Source organism: Typopeltis vanoorti, chromosome 2 (genome assembly GCF_054136105.1).
Source record: "Typopeltis vanoorti isolate ZY-2024b chromosome 2, IOZ_Tvanoo_1.0, whole genome shotgun sequence".
In the NCBI taxonomy this organism is placed as follows: Eukaryota; Metazoa; Arthropoda; class Arachnida; order Uropygi; family Thelyphonidae; genus Typopeltis; species Typopeltis vanoorti.
The window spans coordinates 181599683-181618150 of NC_143550.1; the positions used below are offsets into that span (position 1 = coordinate 181599683).

At 33.3% G+C, this 18468-nt stretch overlaps 1 protein-coding gene across 1 annotated transcript in view; it reads right to left on the minus strand.

Moving 5' to 3' along the window:
- The window catches only part of LOC150109709 (uncharacterized), a 288439-nt gene that overhangs the window by 219562 nt on the left and 50409 nt on the right, over positions 1–18468 (minus strand). Inside the window, exon 4 of the mRNA XM_090403014.1 lies at positions 14654–14762. Within this exon, the coding sequence (XP_090259140.1) occupies positions 14654–14762 (109 nt within the window). The remainder of the gene's footprint in view (positions 1–14653; positions 14763–18468) is intronic.

An 18468-nucleotide genomic window follows, 5' to 3' on the forward strand; every position in this document is an offset into this window, starting at 1 on the left:
GGTTATAATGTTGTAGGATTCTGTTGATTTTTTTCTGATAACCATTTAATGTATGGGATGGCTATGGTTTTACTGTAATCTAGATTCGTTTTTGTTGTAGTGTTATAGAGTATTTTATTAACAGTATTTTTGTTATAACGTCGAATGTAGATTTTAGTTATTTTAAACTAAAGTTTTTATTCAAACACGGTAGTTGTCTCCATAATTTTCAAAAATGCGATCTGTATTTAAGTTTTGTCAATCTGGAAAAGGCATATGATAAGGTGCCAAGAGAGAAACTATTCAAAATGCTACAGTTATATGGTGTCAATGGGGCATTATATCAAGCAATACTTAGTCTTTATTTGAGTTGTAAGTCAGCAGTTAGAACTGAAGGAAGTACAGGAAGGTTGTTTAATGTTAAATCTGGTGTCAGACAAGGATGTACATTATTCCATCTGTTATTTATTATCTATATGGATCGCATTATGAAGGAAAGTGGTATTAAACCTGATATCAAAATTAATGTCAGCTCTTTGCTTTATGCGGACTATGTCATACTTCTAAATAAATCCTCTACAAGTCTGCAAGATTCCCTGACTAAACTGAATAACTGTAGTAATAGATATGGTATGAAGGTCAGCAATAACAAGACAAAGACAATGAAAATAGGCAGAAGCATTGAAAAAGTCAACTGCATTGTGAATGGAGAACCAGTGGAACAAGTAAAACATTTCAGCTATTTAGGCATGATTTTTAGTGAAGATGGTAAATTAAATATGGAAATAGACAACAGAATCGAGAAAGCTAGCATGGTAGGAAGTCAAAGAATAAATTCATATGGAATAAGAGAGAAAATAGTCAAAACACTAAATTAGCTGTATACAAAACAGTTTTAGCTTATGGATCAAAGAGCTGGGTCAGAAGTAAAACACTTGACCAAAGACTAGAGAAAGAAGATGTGAGAGTCCTGAGAAAGATTAGGGACACAAACAGATGGTATCAATGGCAATATCTTATTAAAAAACGAGGATATTAGGAAAGAACTTGACACTGTCAGCATCCAGGAATGCATTAGCAGAGCTAATCTGAGGTGGTATGGTCACTGAAACAGAATGGGCAAGGAAAGATAACCAAAACAAGCCAGGTTGGCAGGACAACAACCCAGAGTAAGATCAAGATATAGGTGGATTGATACAGTAAAAAGTGCCTTAGAAGACAGAAATATAAGATCTGATAATGTTGGAGCCTTGATAACAGACTCTTGATTTGGAGGAAAATTGTAGATAGGAAGTTAGTAATGATGTAAATTTTTCACGTAGTACTATCATATCCTGTACACCCCTTGATGGTACATGGCAGGAATTTGATGATGATGATAAATACAGTCATCCCACAACTTACGTCAGGGTTCCATTATATAAGGCAAGACGTAAGTCGATACATAAAATCAACAGAGTTATATGGATTAAGGACTTAACCATAATAAGTATACTTCATTATAATTTTTAAACATTATAAAACTATACTTTGCTTTACTGCCACAATAAAACAAGAGAATAATCATTCAAATCTTCCTCTGCAATTACATCATTTACATCAATTACTTCATTACCTTCCCTATGTGAAGAACCAGGCTGCTGCTCTTCTGGCGTAACCTTTTTTTTTTTTTTTTTTTGATGAAAATGTTCAATGTGCTTAGCCTATTACTCTTCTTCTTTTTATCATAAATTTGTTTATAGCAAGCAAACCCATCATGTACTTTCCTTTCTACTAATAAGTAGCGTTCAACATTGAACGGTCCATGTCTTCAACCATTTTGAGAGCATCGCTAACTGCAGAGAACATTTCTGCAAGACCCTTCACTGTGAATTGTTTCTTGTTTCTCTTTTCCCTCTTCCTTTTCTCATTCTTCGTCTTCTGCACATTGTTCCTCAGGTTCGACTAATTCTTCATTAGTCAACTCTTCAGGGGCACTTTCTATGAGTAGAAATATGTTGTCACTATTCACTTCGAGATTCAGATTGTTTGCTGGGCCCACTATTTCTTCACTCAATTTATAAAAAAGGGTTTCATTTTTTTTAAAACTTCCAAAATCATGCACAACCTTTTTAATGTATTTTTCCATATGCCATTCATACATTGAGATGTCATGTCATCTCAAGCCACAGTAACATTTTTAATAGCATGATAAATATTGAATGCTTTCCAGAAGGCACGAGAGTGTGATCATTTCCTTCAGTGGAGGAAATGGCTTGTGAAAAAGTTCTCCGTAGATAATAATCCTTAAACACTGCAAGAACTCCCTGATCCATTGGTTGGATCAATGGACTAGTGTTTGGAGGGAGAAACATGACCTTGGGGTAAAGATCATCGATGTAAGTCGGATGACTGGAGAATTATCTAGAATTAATAAAATTAAGTTCTACATTTTCTTTTACAGAATAGCTTTCCATTTCACTCGCATAACAGTTGATTATGGCATCATCAAACAACTGAGTCATTCACAACTCAACTGTTTAATTTGTTAAATTTAACATGTTGAAGAAGCTAAATGCCTTAGCGGTTATGGTCCTAGTGCTAAGGGATATGCGCTTTTGGTTCAGGCCCTCTATCCATGAGCTTTTCCTTAGCACTGATAGTGTTATTTTTTTTAATTGTATATTATATTCCCTCATTTTTTTATATATATATTTTATATCAACTATTTAGTCTACCGGCTGTGCCTTTGTTAATAATTATACTATATACTTATGAGGTGATTTATTATATAAATCTCTTTTACTAACAATTATTTTTATTTTGACTCCGAGTGTCCCTATATGTTATTGTATTGCACAAAAGTTCACTCCAATTGGTGCAATGACTTTAACTCTCTCTTTCAGAATCCAACTAATCATTGACTCAAAACCAAGTACAAAATAAACACATTTAATAAAACTAAATCAATATATATACACTTCTAGCAATAATACATAACTATAACTACAGATTATATGGATCCAAGGCCTTATTTAAAAATATAAACTTACTCTTAAGACTAAACACTTTTTCTTTCACAATCACAAAAAAATGTTCATAGTCTTTTTCTCTTTCTGTTAAGGCTCTTTTCCAGAAGTTATACAGCTCTGTACTTCATTTTCAGGATCCTTTTCATCAATCAATGTAACACACATAAAAGTCTTCTTGACTAAATCTTGTTTCCTTTTAGTAGCAATACTCATCAGATCAGGCATCCTTAATACCTATAAATCTTCTTAATCAATATATTTTCTAAACATTCACTTTCAAGCATCCTTAATACTTATAGAACTTCTTTATCAATATTTTTCTCTAAGAAAAACATTCACTTTAGAATGTAAGCAACAAGTTCTTCTTTCATTCACAATACTAAATGACAGTCTTAACTTTTTCCACTTTAAAAAAACTTACAGTTTCAAGATTTCCTTTTATTCATTACTTATTCCTCCTTGAAACCTATTATTTCCACTATTCCTTTTTCGGAATACACTATAAAATTTCTTCCGACTGCCACACACAAAAAAAATCAAGTTCCTTCCAACTTGAATATTTACCGGCCAGTGTTCTAAAAACTTCCGAACGCTCTCTTGTTTACAACCGTTACTTGGATATGCAACGCTTTCCTTGTCAGCTGTCAATCACACATCAAATCCACTCCAGGAGCATGCGCACTCCACAAAAGTCAGAAACTACGCACTGCAATAAAATGGCTGACTCGCTGTATCCATTAGCGCCAAGAGAAAGTCTTTCACAAAACACAAAATTCAACATTTTTAAACCACAACAAACTTTCTTATAAGTAACACAAATAATCAGTTTAGTAAGTACTTCAATATTTTTACTTCTTTACATGTTACTTCTAATATAACATTTTCATAACGAGTACATCACAAGTGCAGACACTGCATGTATGAAAACAAAAACTAACAAGCATAATTAATACGTAAAAATATTCAGAATTTTTTATATGATTATTTTTACATCAGTTTCATTTTTCTGTGAAAAATTTTTTTTTTAAAAAAAAATTTTTTTTAAATATTTAACCTACATCTAAACAAAATTTTAATATTTATTTCTAGATCTTAAAATATAACGTGATTCTTGTTAATCATTATGTATACCTTCTGAATCACTAGTTTCAGAATCATCTGACGCTAGAGATAATTCTGAACTTTCTTCTTCCAAATTAGTATACTTAGAAATTTCATTTTTATATCTTTCAAACATTTCATTTAAACTACTTGAATTATGTCCTAAATCTATAGAATCATCACTATCAGAATCAATTTCTACAGGTTTTTGAGATTCTACAAGTTTCTGGGATTCCTTATCCTTACTAACTAAATTTGAGGTATCATTAACTTCCCTTTTCTTATTTAACCCTATATTTATCAACCTATGAAATTCCGCTATACTTTCATCAATGTTAGAGTTAATTTGATTATCATCATTCCTACATTGTACATCATCTGAAACATGTGTCTTGGGATTTCTAAATTTTCTTGCATTATGGTTCATTTTACCAAAATTTAATTTTTTCTTTCGCTGCATATTTGAATTATGAATATTAAATCTATTCCCTTTCCTATCATTTAACCTTGAATAAGATTCACAATTAGTATTAGGAAAACTACATTCATCCTTCAATATTTTATTCATATTGTCACCTAAAGTAACTAAATTTTTATTTCCCAAAAAGTACCTTTTTAATCTATCAGAGTGTACATTTAAAATTTTACTAGGATTATTGACATCTTGAATCCTAAAATTCACAAGAGAAAAATTGTCTAAAATTCTAAATGGACCTAAGGCTTTCCTTCCTAATTTCCCAACTCTTTTAATACTAGATTTATCATCTAACAATACTAAATCACCTGGTACAAAAGACTTATACTTTCTAAAACGATTTATATACTGTCTAGTTTTCTGAGCACTTAATTTACTTATTTCACCTACTAGTCTATGAGTAGTGGAAAACTTATCTACTACTAATTCTAAATATTCATTTATATCACTGTATCCTGTATTAGGAATAACTGAAACAAGTTCATTAGGAAAAATTGGATCAAAACCATATAAAGCAAAAGATGGTTTTTCCTTGATAGCAGAATGAAAAGCAGATCTATATGCAAATAATGTTTGAGAAATATGTGTATCCCAATCATTCATTTTAGTGTTTGCCAAATTTGAAAGTATTTGCTTTATGTTTCTATTCAGTCTTTCACACATACCATTACACTGCAGATGATAAGGTGTTGTAAAAATCTTCTTAACATAAAGTAATTTACATAACTGTAACAATAGTTCAGATATGAAATTTGCTCCTTGATCTGAAAGTAAGGTCTGAGGAGTTCCATATCAACAAACTATCATATTCAAAAACTTTCTTGCAATAGTTTTTGCAGATTGGTCTTTCATTGATACTGCTTCAGGAAATCTAGTTAGCATGTCTATGATTACTAGAATATACCTATTTCCTTTTTAGTAATTGGTAGTGGACCTACTACATCAATAGCAACAGCTTGAAATGGTCTAGTTGGAATTGGAAATGGTTGTAAAGGAGCTTTTCCTCTAAAAGGAGATCTTATTTGGCACTTATGGCATGATTTGACATACGTGAGTATATCACTCTTCATACCTTTCCAGATGTAACGATCCTTTATTCTTTCCAAAGTTCTAGAAAACCCTTGGTGTCCTGCTAAGTCAGAATCATGGAAAGTATACATAATCCAAGGAATCATTTCAGTTGGTGCCAATATTTTCACCTTCAACTTTCCATCTTCCATTTGTCTAGATAAGAGTAACCCATCTTTATCTAAATACAAGTTTTCCAGATTCAAAAATGTATCTAGCTGAGTTTCCTCTTTCAATACTGCTTCATAAATAGTTTTTAGTATGAGATCATCCTTCTGAGCTTGGACAATCTTATCCTTTTCCCACATTTGTGAACTAGGATCCTTAGTCTTTAGAGTCTCAATATTAAATACTTGATCATTATCACTAGTATCCAGAAAAACTTCAGGAGACTGCTCTAATTTTCCACTGTCACCTGATTTCCTATCCAAACAGCATTCTATTCCACACAATGATACTGTATTATCAACAAAATTACACACAAACCCATGACGTTTCAGAAAATCAATTCCAAATATTATTTGTACATTTGGATTTGAAGATTCTGGAAGAACAATTAATGGATGAGAAACTTTCAATGGAAAACAAGGAATTGAAATAAAGACATTGATTTGCTTATAAGCTGAAATTTCAGATTCAAATATTCCTTTTAATTTAATTGGATTGCTTAAAACTGAAATATCATTTGGAATTAGAGATTTAATTTTGTTAAATAAGTTATAAGAAACGAGTGAAATATGTGCACCTGTGTCAAGTAAGATTTCACAAGGTACATCTTCAATAAATCCTTGTAAAACTGTCAAAGGATTACTTTCATTAGCATAAGGAGCTAATGCTACATCAAACTTTCTTTTATGGTTAGAGCTGTCTTTGGCTTTACCCATATTTAGTGAATAGTTTGACATTTCTGTCCTTGCCAGTATGATATTGGAATAATAACTAATTCCAGATTTACTTTTATTCTCTGATTTCTTATTTTGAAAACAAGATCAATCTCTAACATAACAATCTTTAGAAAAATGACCCTATTTATTGCATCTAAAACATTTTGGAATGTATCTTCTATGAGATGCTTTATTCCTGTTAATGCCATCAGATTTACAAGAAAAAGATTGATTATCTGTAAGATTTTTGGATATTGTTAAATCCAACATCATCTTAAACAGAAGTTCCTGTCCTTGTACTATGGGTCTCTGTTGGCTTTCTATTTCTTCACTCATAAATGTTTTCAGTTCCTCATATTTTTCCAAATCATGTAATTTTACCCTGGAATCAGATTTTGGAATATCTTTAGTAAAATTCACAGAAGTTTCCTTAGACTTTTTCCTTTTATTTGCAACTTTACTTTTTTGAAGCTTTTCTTCTCTCATTTTATCTGTACCCACAATGCTAGGAGAATGAGTTTGATTATATTGAAAAGAATTTACTTGCTTATTGCTTGAGGAATGAAAAATATCTCTAAATCTTTCTTCCTTTTCTTTAACAAGTTCAAAACATTGTTCAAGATTTCTAACTTTTTTCTTATATGCTGTTTCTTTTAAATTATCCTTAAGGCCAAGCCTAAATTGATTAAAGAGCAACCATTCTAAAGAGGATTTCTCTTCAGATGAAATATTAAATCCATGAGCAATGCTCCACAATCTATGATAATATTCAGAAACAGATTCCTTATTACCTTGGATACACTGTTGAATCTTCCAAATGTTAGGCCCTAATTCTCTTACATCTGAAAATTCTGATATTAGCAAACTTTTAAAGGTTGCATAATTGTCAGTATCTCTTAGTAAAGGAGATGTGTTTAAGAATGTTTTGGCTTTTCCCAACAATTTATTACGAAGTATAATTAACAAGTGAAAATCTGACCAATTTCCTAAATCTTTAATTTTTTCTGCATACCTAAAAAATGTTTCTATGCTTTCACTACTATCACCTGAGAAAGAAGGTATTACTAAGGTTGGATTTATTAACCTTAAAAATTCTTCATCATTAACTGAAGGAACCTTACTACTAATATTACTATTTTCTGTAGCCATTTTTTTTTTTTTTTTTTTTATTTGAGTCAAGATTTACCTTTTGGATTCTAAAATAGTTTAGTCATTACCAATCCTGTCGTCGACTGCACCATTGTTATTTTTTTTAATTGTATATTATATTCCTTCATTTTTTTATATATATATTTTATATCAACTATTTAGTCTACCAGCTGTGCCTTTGTTAATAATTATACTATATACTTATGAGGTGATTTATTATATAAATCTCTTTTACTAACAATTATTTTTATTTTGACTCCGAGTGTCCCTATATGTTATTGTATTGCACAAAAGTTCACTCCAATTGGTGCAATGACTTTAACTCTCTTTCAGAATCCAACTAATCATTGACTCAAAACCAAGTACAAAATAAACACATTTAATAAAACTAAATCAATATATATACACTTCTAGCAATAATACATAACTATAACTACAGATTATATGGATCCAAGGCCTTATTTAAAAATATAAACTTACTCTTAAGACTAAACACTTTTTCTTTCACAATCACAAAAAAATGTTCATAGTCTTTTTCTCTTTCTGTTAAGGCTCTTTTCCAGAAGTTATACAGCTCTGTACTTCATTTTCAGGATCCTTTTCATCAATCAATGTAACACACATAAAAGTCTTCTTGACTAAATCTTGTTTCCTTTTAGTAGCAATACTCATCAGATCAGGCATCCTTAATACCTATAAATCTTCTTAATCAATATATTTTCTAAACATTCACTTTCAAGCATCCTTAATACTTATAGAACTTCTTTATCAATATTTTTCTCTAAGAAAAACATTCACTTTAGAATGTAAGCAACAAGTTCTTCTTTCATTCACAATACTAAATGACAGTCTTAACTTTTTCCACTTTAAAAAAACTTACAGTTTCAAGATTTCCTTTTATTCATTACTTATTCCTCCTTGAAACCTATTATTTCCACTATTCCTTTTTCGGAATACACTATAAAATTTCTTCCGACTGCCACACAAAAAAAATCAAGTTCCTTCCAACTTGAATATTTACCGGCCAGTGTTCTAAAAACTTCCGAACGCTCTCTTGTTTACAACCGTTACTTGGATATGCAACGCTTTCCTTGTCAGCTGTCAATCACACATCAAATCCACTCCGGGAGCATGCGCACTCCACAAAAGTCAGAAACTACGCACTGCAATAAAATGGCTGACTCGCTGTATCCATTAGTGCCAAGAGAAAGTCTTTCACAAAACACAAAATTCAACATTTTTAAACCACAACAAACTTTCTTATAAGTAACACAAATAATCAGTTTAGTAAGTACTTCAATATTTTTACTTCTTTACATGTTACTTCTAATATAACATTTTCATAACGAGTACATCACAAGTGCAGACACTGCGTGTATGAAAACAAAAACTAACAAGCATAATTAATACGTAAAAATATTCAGAATTTTTTATATGATTATTTTTACAATAGGACCTTGTCGCTGCTTCGTCACTATCGTTGATTTAATGGAAGCAGATCCTTTTACAGCCTCTACGATTTCATCCTTATTTTTTAAAATGGTCATCACTGTAGAATGAAACCATCCGAAGTCATGTGCGATCACATTGACGGGCCTACCAGCTTCATGTTACTTTATAACTTGCAATTTCGTTTCAAGATCAATTGCTCATCTCTTTTTTTGTGATTCTTCACTAGTTTTTTGATTGGGCATGTAGGGCCATGTTGTACAAAATATCACAAAACATTTAACAATAAATATACAAATAACCTATTTCTCAAACAAAATCAACAGAGGAACTGGTAAAGATAATTGCCGACTGCAAAAAGGTTGCTGCTGAATGAACTATTGCCACTGCGCATGATGCAATGTTGCTAAATAGAAACCTTTTTTACTTTATGCTCGCTGCCATCTTGTTCAAAAGTATAGTCGAAAATGTTTATTCACTTATAGAATCACAGACGTATCTTCGAACTGACGCAAGTCGAGGGATGACTGACTGTGTGTGTGTGTGTGTGTGTGTGTGTGTGTGTGTGTGTGTGTGTGTGTGTGTGTGTGTGTGTGTGTGTGTGTGTGTGTGTGTGTGTGTGTGTGTGTGTGTGTGTGTGTGTGTGTGTGTGTGTGTGTGTGTGTGTGTGTGTGTGTGTACATGATTTCAATTTTAACACATTTATGCCAGGCAGTAAATAAAACTTATCACTGCATACCTGTCCAAGGAACCAGAATCTAATAAATCATTTTGTACTTCTAGTTTGCCATTGGGTGAGCAAGAGACAAATTGTTGCGTGCTTTGTTCTTTCAGGATATGCTTGCATATACTGAAAGAATTTACTTACATATCCTGACAATAATAAAATGATAATTATAAAAATGTGATAATTTCTATAATTGGTTAACAAGTTTAAATTTCAAAGCAACGTAGGTAAGTAATTACATTTCATCCTGCTTAATCAAATATTAACCATTTGAAAATGATTAGCATGTCTAAGAAAAATATGAATGAAAAATATGAATTTGTATGAATACAAATAAAATATGTTACAGATAAATATCCAGTTTAGAGATGTGGTATTATGGGTGGTGCAAGAAATTACTATGATAAGGAATGAATCACATGTCCTATAAAGTCAAGAACACATGCATTTATAAAGTGCTTTGGTTGAGGGGGGATGGATAAATTCCCCCACACTATCACAACATTGTGCAAATTACCCATGTACGGTACTAATGTGCTATAGGTTGAGCAATCAACCTCTTGTTCAACATAAAAAAAACACTGCACAGGCAAACACAAAACAAAATAAGTTTTGCTGTATCAGGAAATAATAGTAATTTCCCTAAAAACCCACTTCAAAAGAATGGATAAAGGAAAATATTTCTAATAATTTTCAGTGACTTCACATCTAATCCTTTTGTTCTTTTAACACCAAAAAAGAAGATCTCAGTTTTCAGTGTTCATTTCCAAGAAATCCAAGGAAAGCCTCACTAATCCTAAAAGAATAGCATAGTGATTTCCAAATGCCTTGCTTTTGGAAATCACCTGAGGTAAAAAGGTAAAAAAAAAAAAAATTTTGAAGATTTATGTTTAAACATGATGATGTATCCTGACTTTGAAATATATGAGAAATTTTGAATTTTCTTGACTCAATGCATAAGTGCAATTAGGTTGATTAATGACCCATCTCTTACCAATTCATTCCACCCACTTTCTCACAGGTGTTGAAGGTTCTGCTGCTTGCATCTTCTATAAATACTACCATGGCTGATGTTCATCTAAACTGGCATCAATAATTCCTCTACCCTCTCTTAAATCCATTGAAACACATGCAGTAACTATTCAACATCACTTCATGCAGTTCAAGCTCCTAAATCCCAGAACAAATTTCCCTTCTTCCTCATCAGTCCCCCTCCACTGCTACTCTCTGGAACAGTCTCCAATCTTACACATTTCTCACAGAATACAGTCTACAGCTCTTCAAACTAAATGTAAACAAGTTCCTTCTCACCCACCCATCCACGGTACTAATGCACTATAGGTTACTCAGTCTCTTGTGTATGAGGATTATCATAAAAATATACCAGCAAATACAATTATAAAACGAATGTGCTAATCTGAGACTCACTATATATAAATTTAAATTATGATCCCACTTATTTCACAGAAGAAAATAGTAAAAAAGGCTTCTGAAAAATGTTACCTCATAACTTCCTGAATTTAAGAAAACAGCTTCTGACCCCAAGCAGATTACTCAAAATTCATAAACCCAATAACCTTCTCCATCTGGTAGTAGTAGTAGCAGATACTGCTGACTCAACCACCTTGAAACTAACCAAACAACTGATTATCAATTGTAACACTTCATCTTATATAAAAATTTCTACCTACTTCAAATCTTTAATCCAAAATTTAGTTCAATACCGATATCATAGTTAGTTTTGACATCACTTCCTTATTCACCAATACCCCCTTAACTTTACTTAAAAATGCTCTTTCTAGAACATTACTGACCTTTTCAGTTTTGCTATCCATATCAGGTAGCTCACTTGAAAGACACCATTTACAAGCAGATGGTTCAGAAATGAGAGGATACAGCAATGCTCTCCTCTAGCCAATTTCTATGTGGAGCATTTCAAAAGCATGCTCTTGATGCTAGTTTTCAAATCTACCTGGCTAAGATACATTGATTTTGTATTTCCTAAGCAGTTTAATCATGTCTCACTAATGGTACTCTTTTTCAGTTTACAGAAAGCCTACCCACACACACACAGGCAGACACATTCACAAACCTTACTATCGTTTTCCCTCACCCCTATCTCAACAATATATAGCATCATAAAAACTCTAGTCAGAAGAGCCACCAACCTCTGTTCCAATCAGACTTCTCTTGCAGCTGGACTCTCCTTGATTCATCACACACACTTCTAAAAGAGCTAAAATACTTGTTCTTCCCTGAATTCTATATACTTCAACAGTTTATAGAATCACTATTACATGTATCAGAAGAAAAAAAAAGCTAAAACTCTAAAAAAATGCAATCTCTGTACTGCTTTCAAAACCTATCTGAAGCTACCTGCCCTACTAATGATCAACTTCCTCTCTCAGTTACAGGTGTACTAAGACTTCTTGTTTGTGCAATCTGTTCTATTATGATCAAACTGGAAGATCTTTCAACATCTGTCTTGAAGAAATATACCTGCTGCCACAATTCTACTCAAGCAGACAAGACAAGTGACAGATAGACTTGCTGTGAAGTCTAGCTGTTCATACCTTAGACACCTGGAACACTTTTTTTTTTTTTGAAAATCAGCAGTGTATTGAAAACGAAAAAAAAATCTGAATAAACAGACAATGACACTCCTCACAATTTGAAAAACAGTACTTCTGAGACTTCACACCAAACAGCTAAGGCTGCCATCCACCAGTACCTACAAAGAATGTCTTTCTTCAGAGCTTAGCCCTATAGTCTAATATCTGAGTAGATCGTGTGACTGCACTTCTCATATTGCATCTCATATATTTTTGCGACATGCAGATATTAAAATCATTATGCCTGTGTTGAATTCTTCTTTTCATTCCATTAAACCATAACACGAGCTTCAACCAACAATACACAAGCACATTGCATGTATTATTCTCTGATCTCTCCTGCAGGATGAAAACCTCTATACATCTGTATGAGAATGGTCAACCCCTCTTTAGTCTAGAAGCCCTTATCTTCATAGCCAAAAGTGTGATTTGAACCCAGATCATTCCAAAAAAAGGGAACTGTCATTACTGAATGAGATATGGAACCTTAAAAAAATTTAAATTTTTTGTGACTTAATAATAGTCAAATAAAGAAGTCTAGAATCTCATTTCTTACAATACATTTTTTCAGTTTATACTATAAACTTATCATTCCCATCAACTTAGTTCTAATGAGAGACTAGACAACTGCAAGCCTTCATCAAGAACTCAGCACAGATGACCCATTTGTAGTAAAAACAGGAAAATGTGGTTTAATCTGTGCTGATTTCTTGAAGGCATGCAGTTGCCCAGTTCAATGCAATTTTGATGGATTAATTAAATCTCATATTTCAATAAATGGAAAGTCAGTAAAAACACACACACACTATACACACTGCTTGGAAAGAAGTCAACTGACACCTCCATAGGCAAGGTGAATCATTCCATGTAATGAGTCGTGTTTGCAGCCAGTATAAACTGGAGGAATATGATGCTCCTAAGTCAGTGCAACTGCTGTGTGAACAGAACTGATGGAGTTTAAAAGAAGCATTGTGGTAGGATGCCATGTTGAACACACATATCTGTTTAACAAATTGTTGACAAATTGGGCTATCCCAGGTCAGCAATTAGTTATACCATACCGAGATGGAAGCACAAGGAGTCAACTGCAAGTGTTACCCACAATGAACAACCCACCACACTCACTGAACGTGACTGTAGGGTGCTCCAAAGGATAATATGTAAAAACGGCATTCGATGGCCAACACATTGAATGTGGAGTTCCGGGTATCAACTGCAACATAAATCTGCACAAAACAGAACTGAGGCTTACATATGGGTTTCTATGGCAGGACTGCGATATGCAAGTCCCACATTACCCAAACCAACATGCAGTGTCATCTTCGGTGGTGCAAAAAGCACGCATACAGTGGGATGTGGAAGCTTCGAAAGTTGTGTTATGGAGCAACGAATCATGCTATACCCACTGCTGAAGAGATAGACAGGTGTGGCAGTTGCTCAGTGAACATCTCTTACCAGAGTGCGTAATCCCAACTATGAAATTTGGAGGTGACAGTGTGATGTATGCTCCTGTTTATCCTGCTTTGGCCTCGGACCTCTGCTTGTGGTGCCACAAACAATGAACTCCGAGTGGTATCTGAACATTCTGGGTAATGCAATGCTTCCTACTTTGTGGCATTTCTACAGAATTGACCATTGTCTCTTTCAGCAAGACAGCGCACTATATCATAAGGGTGCTGCAGTAGCTGCATGGTTTTTGGACATGAACATCACCATGCTGTGGAATGAACTGGAGCATTGGGCGAGGTCAAGAGACATCTGCCCCCACAGTAGTCCAGAGCCTCATTACAGGCCTACAGGAAGAATGTCCAACCATGAATTGCTATTGCATGCTTGTGGAAAGTATGAAATTTGGAGGTGGATAATAGGATTGCTGCAGTCATCACAGCAAAAGGAGGTCTTACATCTTATTGAGGTGGATAATAGGATTGCTGCAGTCATCACAGCAAAAGGAGGTCTTACATCTTATTAAGGTGGGCACATGTCTATTTGTTCCTCACACAATACTGTCCATCCATTGACTTCTTTCTAAGCAGTGTCTGTACACACACACACACACACACACACACACACACACACACACACACACACACACACACACACACACACACACACACACACACACACACACACACACAGTAATACAACATGAATGTCTTGAATGGGGGTAGACAAAAATAAATTTATTAAAAAAGTACCTCTTTAAAAGTGTGAAGTCACCATCTGTTTGGGATGACTCTTTATATAAAATGTCTTTATTCACTTGATGTTCATGAACACCAGAGAATAATTTACGTCGCACGGCATCTGCATCAAAAATTGACAAAAATGTAATGTACAGAAAAATAAATAAAAAACTTTATATACATAACCCAGATAGAAATAGATTAATAAAGATTTAGACATTATCACGATATAAAACAAGAAATTAAATAAGATTTTTTTATCTATATGCTTATTTTTTTAAAAAAAGGGAAAACCATGAAGACTAATAAAATTAAGACATAACAGGATTATACACTCCTTTTTTAAAAAGTTTAAATGACAGTACAGTTAAACTTACAAGACTTCTAGTATGTCTATTGTTAAGTATGGCTTTCAGATGAATGCTGGCATAGAGGTCCGGTATGTTACATTAATATGATACTTCTGAGTATCATGCAAGATGAGGTCTCATTTCTATTTGACATGCAAGCAATATAACTTCATGATTTTTGAAAATCAGTGATGGAGATTATTGTAAAGATAAGAAATGAAACAGAAACTGGTTAATAACATGGCATTCTGTAAAGATATAGGAAAGCAGGCTTGATTTATTTTTGCACTTGTGGACAATATCACTGCTGTTCATTCTTCCAAATTCCAAAAACTTCCAATATGATCCATGTAAGCTTTGTTATGGAAGCTCTTAAAGATAAAAGGATATTTTTGGAAAAGAATGTTGTCTTTTGGGGAACACAAAAAAACTGAGGCAGCTGCAGTAGTTTGAAACAGGTTCTGACAGTTACATTTTTTAACATAAAAGTGGAGGATCCCAGATATCAGATATAAAGACATCTGTCCACCATATATTGGTGTCACAGGTGACAGGTTTATATCTGATGAATGAAATAGTATAGAGTTATAAACACTCCACATAGCATGTAGCAAGTCATATACAGCAACCCCAGGATTAATGCGCCCCAGATTAGTGCGTCATTTTTTTTCGATACCCAAATTCGATTAGTGCACCTCTAAAATTCATTGAGTGCGTCTATATACGTCTTAAAAATAAATGTTACAGATTTTAAAAATTTTTGATCTATACATTTTTTTTATGGCTAACTATTTTAAAAAATCACTCACCAGGATGAAATAATTTAGCTACCGATTTGAAACATTTTACAAAGTTATTTTTTAATGGCATACTACACTATTTCCATATACACTATGTTCCAAATTTACCACCAAAATTTATGTCGTCTGCTTTACATAGCATTTTGCTGATCATATCTCGTGCAATTGTTTTCCTTACTTTCTTATTTTAAATTCTTTCCCTAACGTTTAATCATGCGTAAAAGAATTAGTGAGCAAAACATAGAAGTGTGAAAATGATTCGAAAAGTAATCTGATTGGAAGAAAAACTTGAAATAATAAAGAAAAATGAACAAGGCGAGTCCAGAGCAAAGACAGGACAAGAAAACAAAAATGGGTGAATCAACTGCTGAATACAAAGAGAAAGGTGGGGCTGCTTCAAGTTCATCATGCATGCATTCAAAACCAAAGTATTATAATGACTGAAGTAGAGAGACTTCTTTTTACATGGATCAAAGATTGTAACCAAAAACGGATCCCGGTAAACAATGGCTTTATTAAATCAAGTCTCTTTGTAACCTGGAAAGAAAAGGCTATCAATGATGGAAAAGAAGAAGAATTCCACGTTAGTGCTGGGTGATTTGAGAATTTCAAAAAGAGAAATAGCCTACATAATGTTCTAATCAGATGCGAAGCTGCAAGTGCAGATAAAGAGATATCCAGAGATTTTGAAGAAAATTGTGTAAGAAGGGGCCTATTGTGATCAACAAATATTTAATGTCAATGAAACCGGCCTTTTTTTTTGGAAGCAAATGCTTTCCAAGACTTTTTTAGCCAAATCAGAGAGATCTCAGCCTGGTTATAAAGTCGTAAAGTCGAATGAAATTACTGCTAGCAATATGCAAGCAGTTTGGAAGCACATTCTTCCACATTGTGCAAATGATTTTAGAGGCTTTTCAAATTAATCTAATTAATCAAATCTCATTCTGAGAAATTGGGTGATTCCGACCTACTAAATTTAGATGCGCAACGGGAAGATCCTGAAGAATATGAAAATTTAATCACTGACAAGTCCAAAGAGATTTCACAGAAACAATTTGAAAATAGTTTTCGTACAATCGAAGTTTTTAAGCAGCAAAGCTTAGAGACTGACCCTGGTGAAGAGAGAACCAGTAAAATTTGCAGAAGTGGCAATAGGGCAATACAGTCAGTTGTATGGAAAAAAAAAAGAAATAGAATGCTTGCCAAACTATGTTAGCTCAATTCTTTAAGAAGCAGAATAATAAATTTATATTCTGAATATGTTTTATCGTCTTTCAGCTTCATGGTTTTCCTTTAACTAGGCCCTGAGACATATCCTAATTCTTTTATAAAAAAAAAAAATTAAGAGTCAAAAAAAGAAATCTGAGGAACGAATTATACTTTTTCCCATAGGTTATTATATTCGATTAGTGCGTTTTCAATTAATATACCTGTTTTAAAGAATGCATTAGGCGCATTTATCGAGGAATTGCTGTACAAAAAAACTGCATGTACTGAGACAGCGGTGATATTTTTTAAGAAGATACATTAATTTTGAATTCTCCAATAAATAATTTACCATGTACATGTCTCTTAATCTTTAGCTGGAAATTCAATGACCATTTTTTAAAATTCAAAACAGCTAAAGACTTTAAGTGTTTGAATTTTAGTTGGATCAAAGCCTGTGGGAAGTTCACTTCTGATAAAGTTAATTTCAGAAAATGCCTCTTACTTTATTGATTTAAATAAAATAAGAACATGGAATGTTGGAAGTTTTTTTCACTTGGTTAGACTATAATACATTTAGTTTAATCCTTTATCCAACTGTAAGCAACACAAAGTTTGCACCTGAAGTATCTTCAGGACTGAGGCAACTTGTGGTAAAGGTGGACTAAGCTCTCATCACTACTTGTCTTAGTATCTCCCATAATGCAAAGCATATCTCCTTGCAAACATGTATAATGCTATGCATTAAGGGTAGGGCCTTTCAATAAAGGTTTCGAACTTTATTGAGGTCTCGTAAGGGGAGAGAGACCCAGAGGTGGTGATACTAAGGTGAAAGCAATGGAGAAGTCATAATACTAAAACAAGTAGTGATGAGAGCTTAGTCCACCTTTACCATGAGTTGCCTCAGTTCCAGAAGATACTTCAGGTGCAAACTTTGTTTGCGTACACATTTGGTAAAGGATTAAACTAAATGTATTATAGTCTAACCAAGTGAAAAAAAACTTACATCTTTCTCTAAATCTAGAGTAATTTAATAATATGGTGAGACCTATACAAGTTGCCAAAAGGCAACTCGTACAGGTAAATATGACTTCTCCATTGCTTCCACCTTAGTATCACCACCTCTGGGTCTGGCTCCCACTTACGAGACCTCAATAAAGGTCGAAACCAGTCTGGGTAGTGGCACTTCCCTTAATGCATAGCATTATATATGTCTGCAAGGAGATGTGCTTTGCATTATGGGAGATACTAAGACAAGTAGTGAAGAGAGCTTGGTCAACCTTTACCATGAGCTGCCTCAGTCCTAAAGATACTTCAGGCACAAACTTTGTTTGCTTTCACTTGGATAAAGGATTAAACTAAATGCATTAAAGAACATGGAATGTAAAAATCGTGTATCAAGGAAAAGTGGAAATGGTAAAGAAAGAATTAAGAACACGAGTTAAGATTTTAGGAATTAGTGAACTGAGAT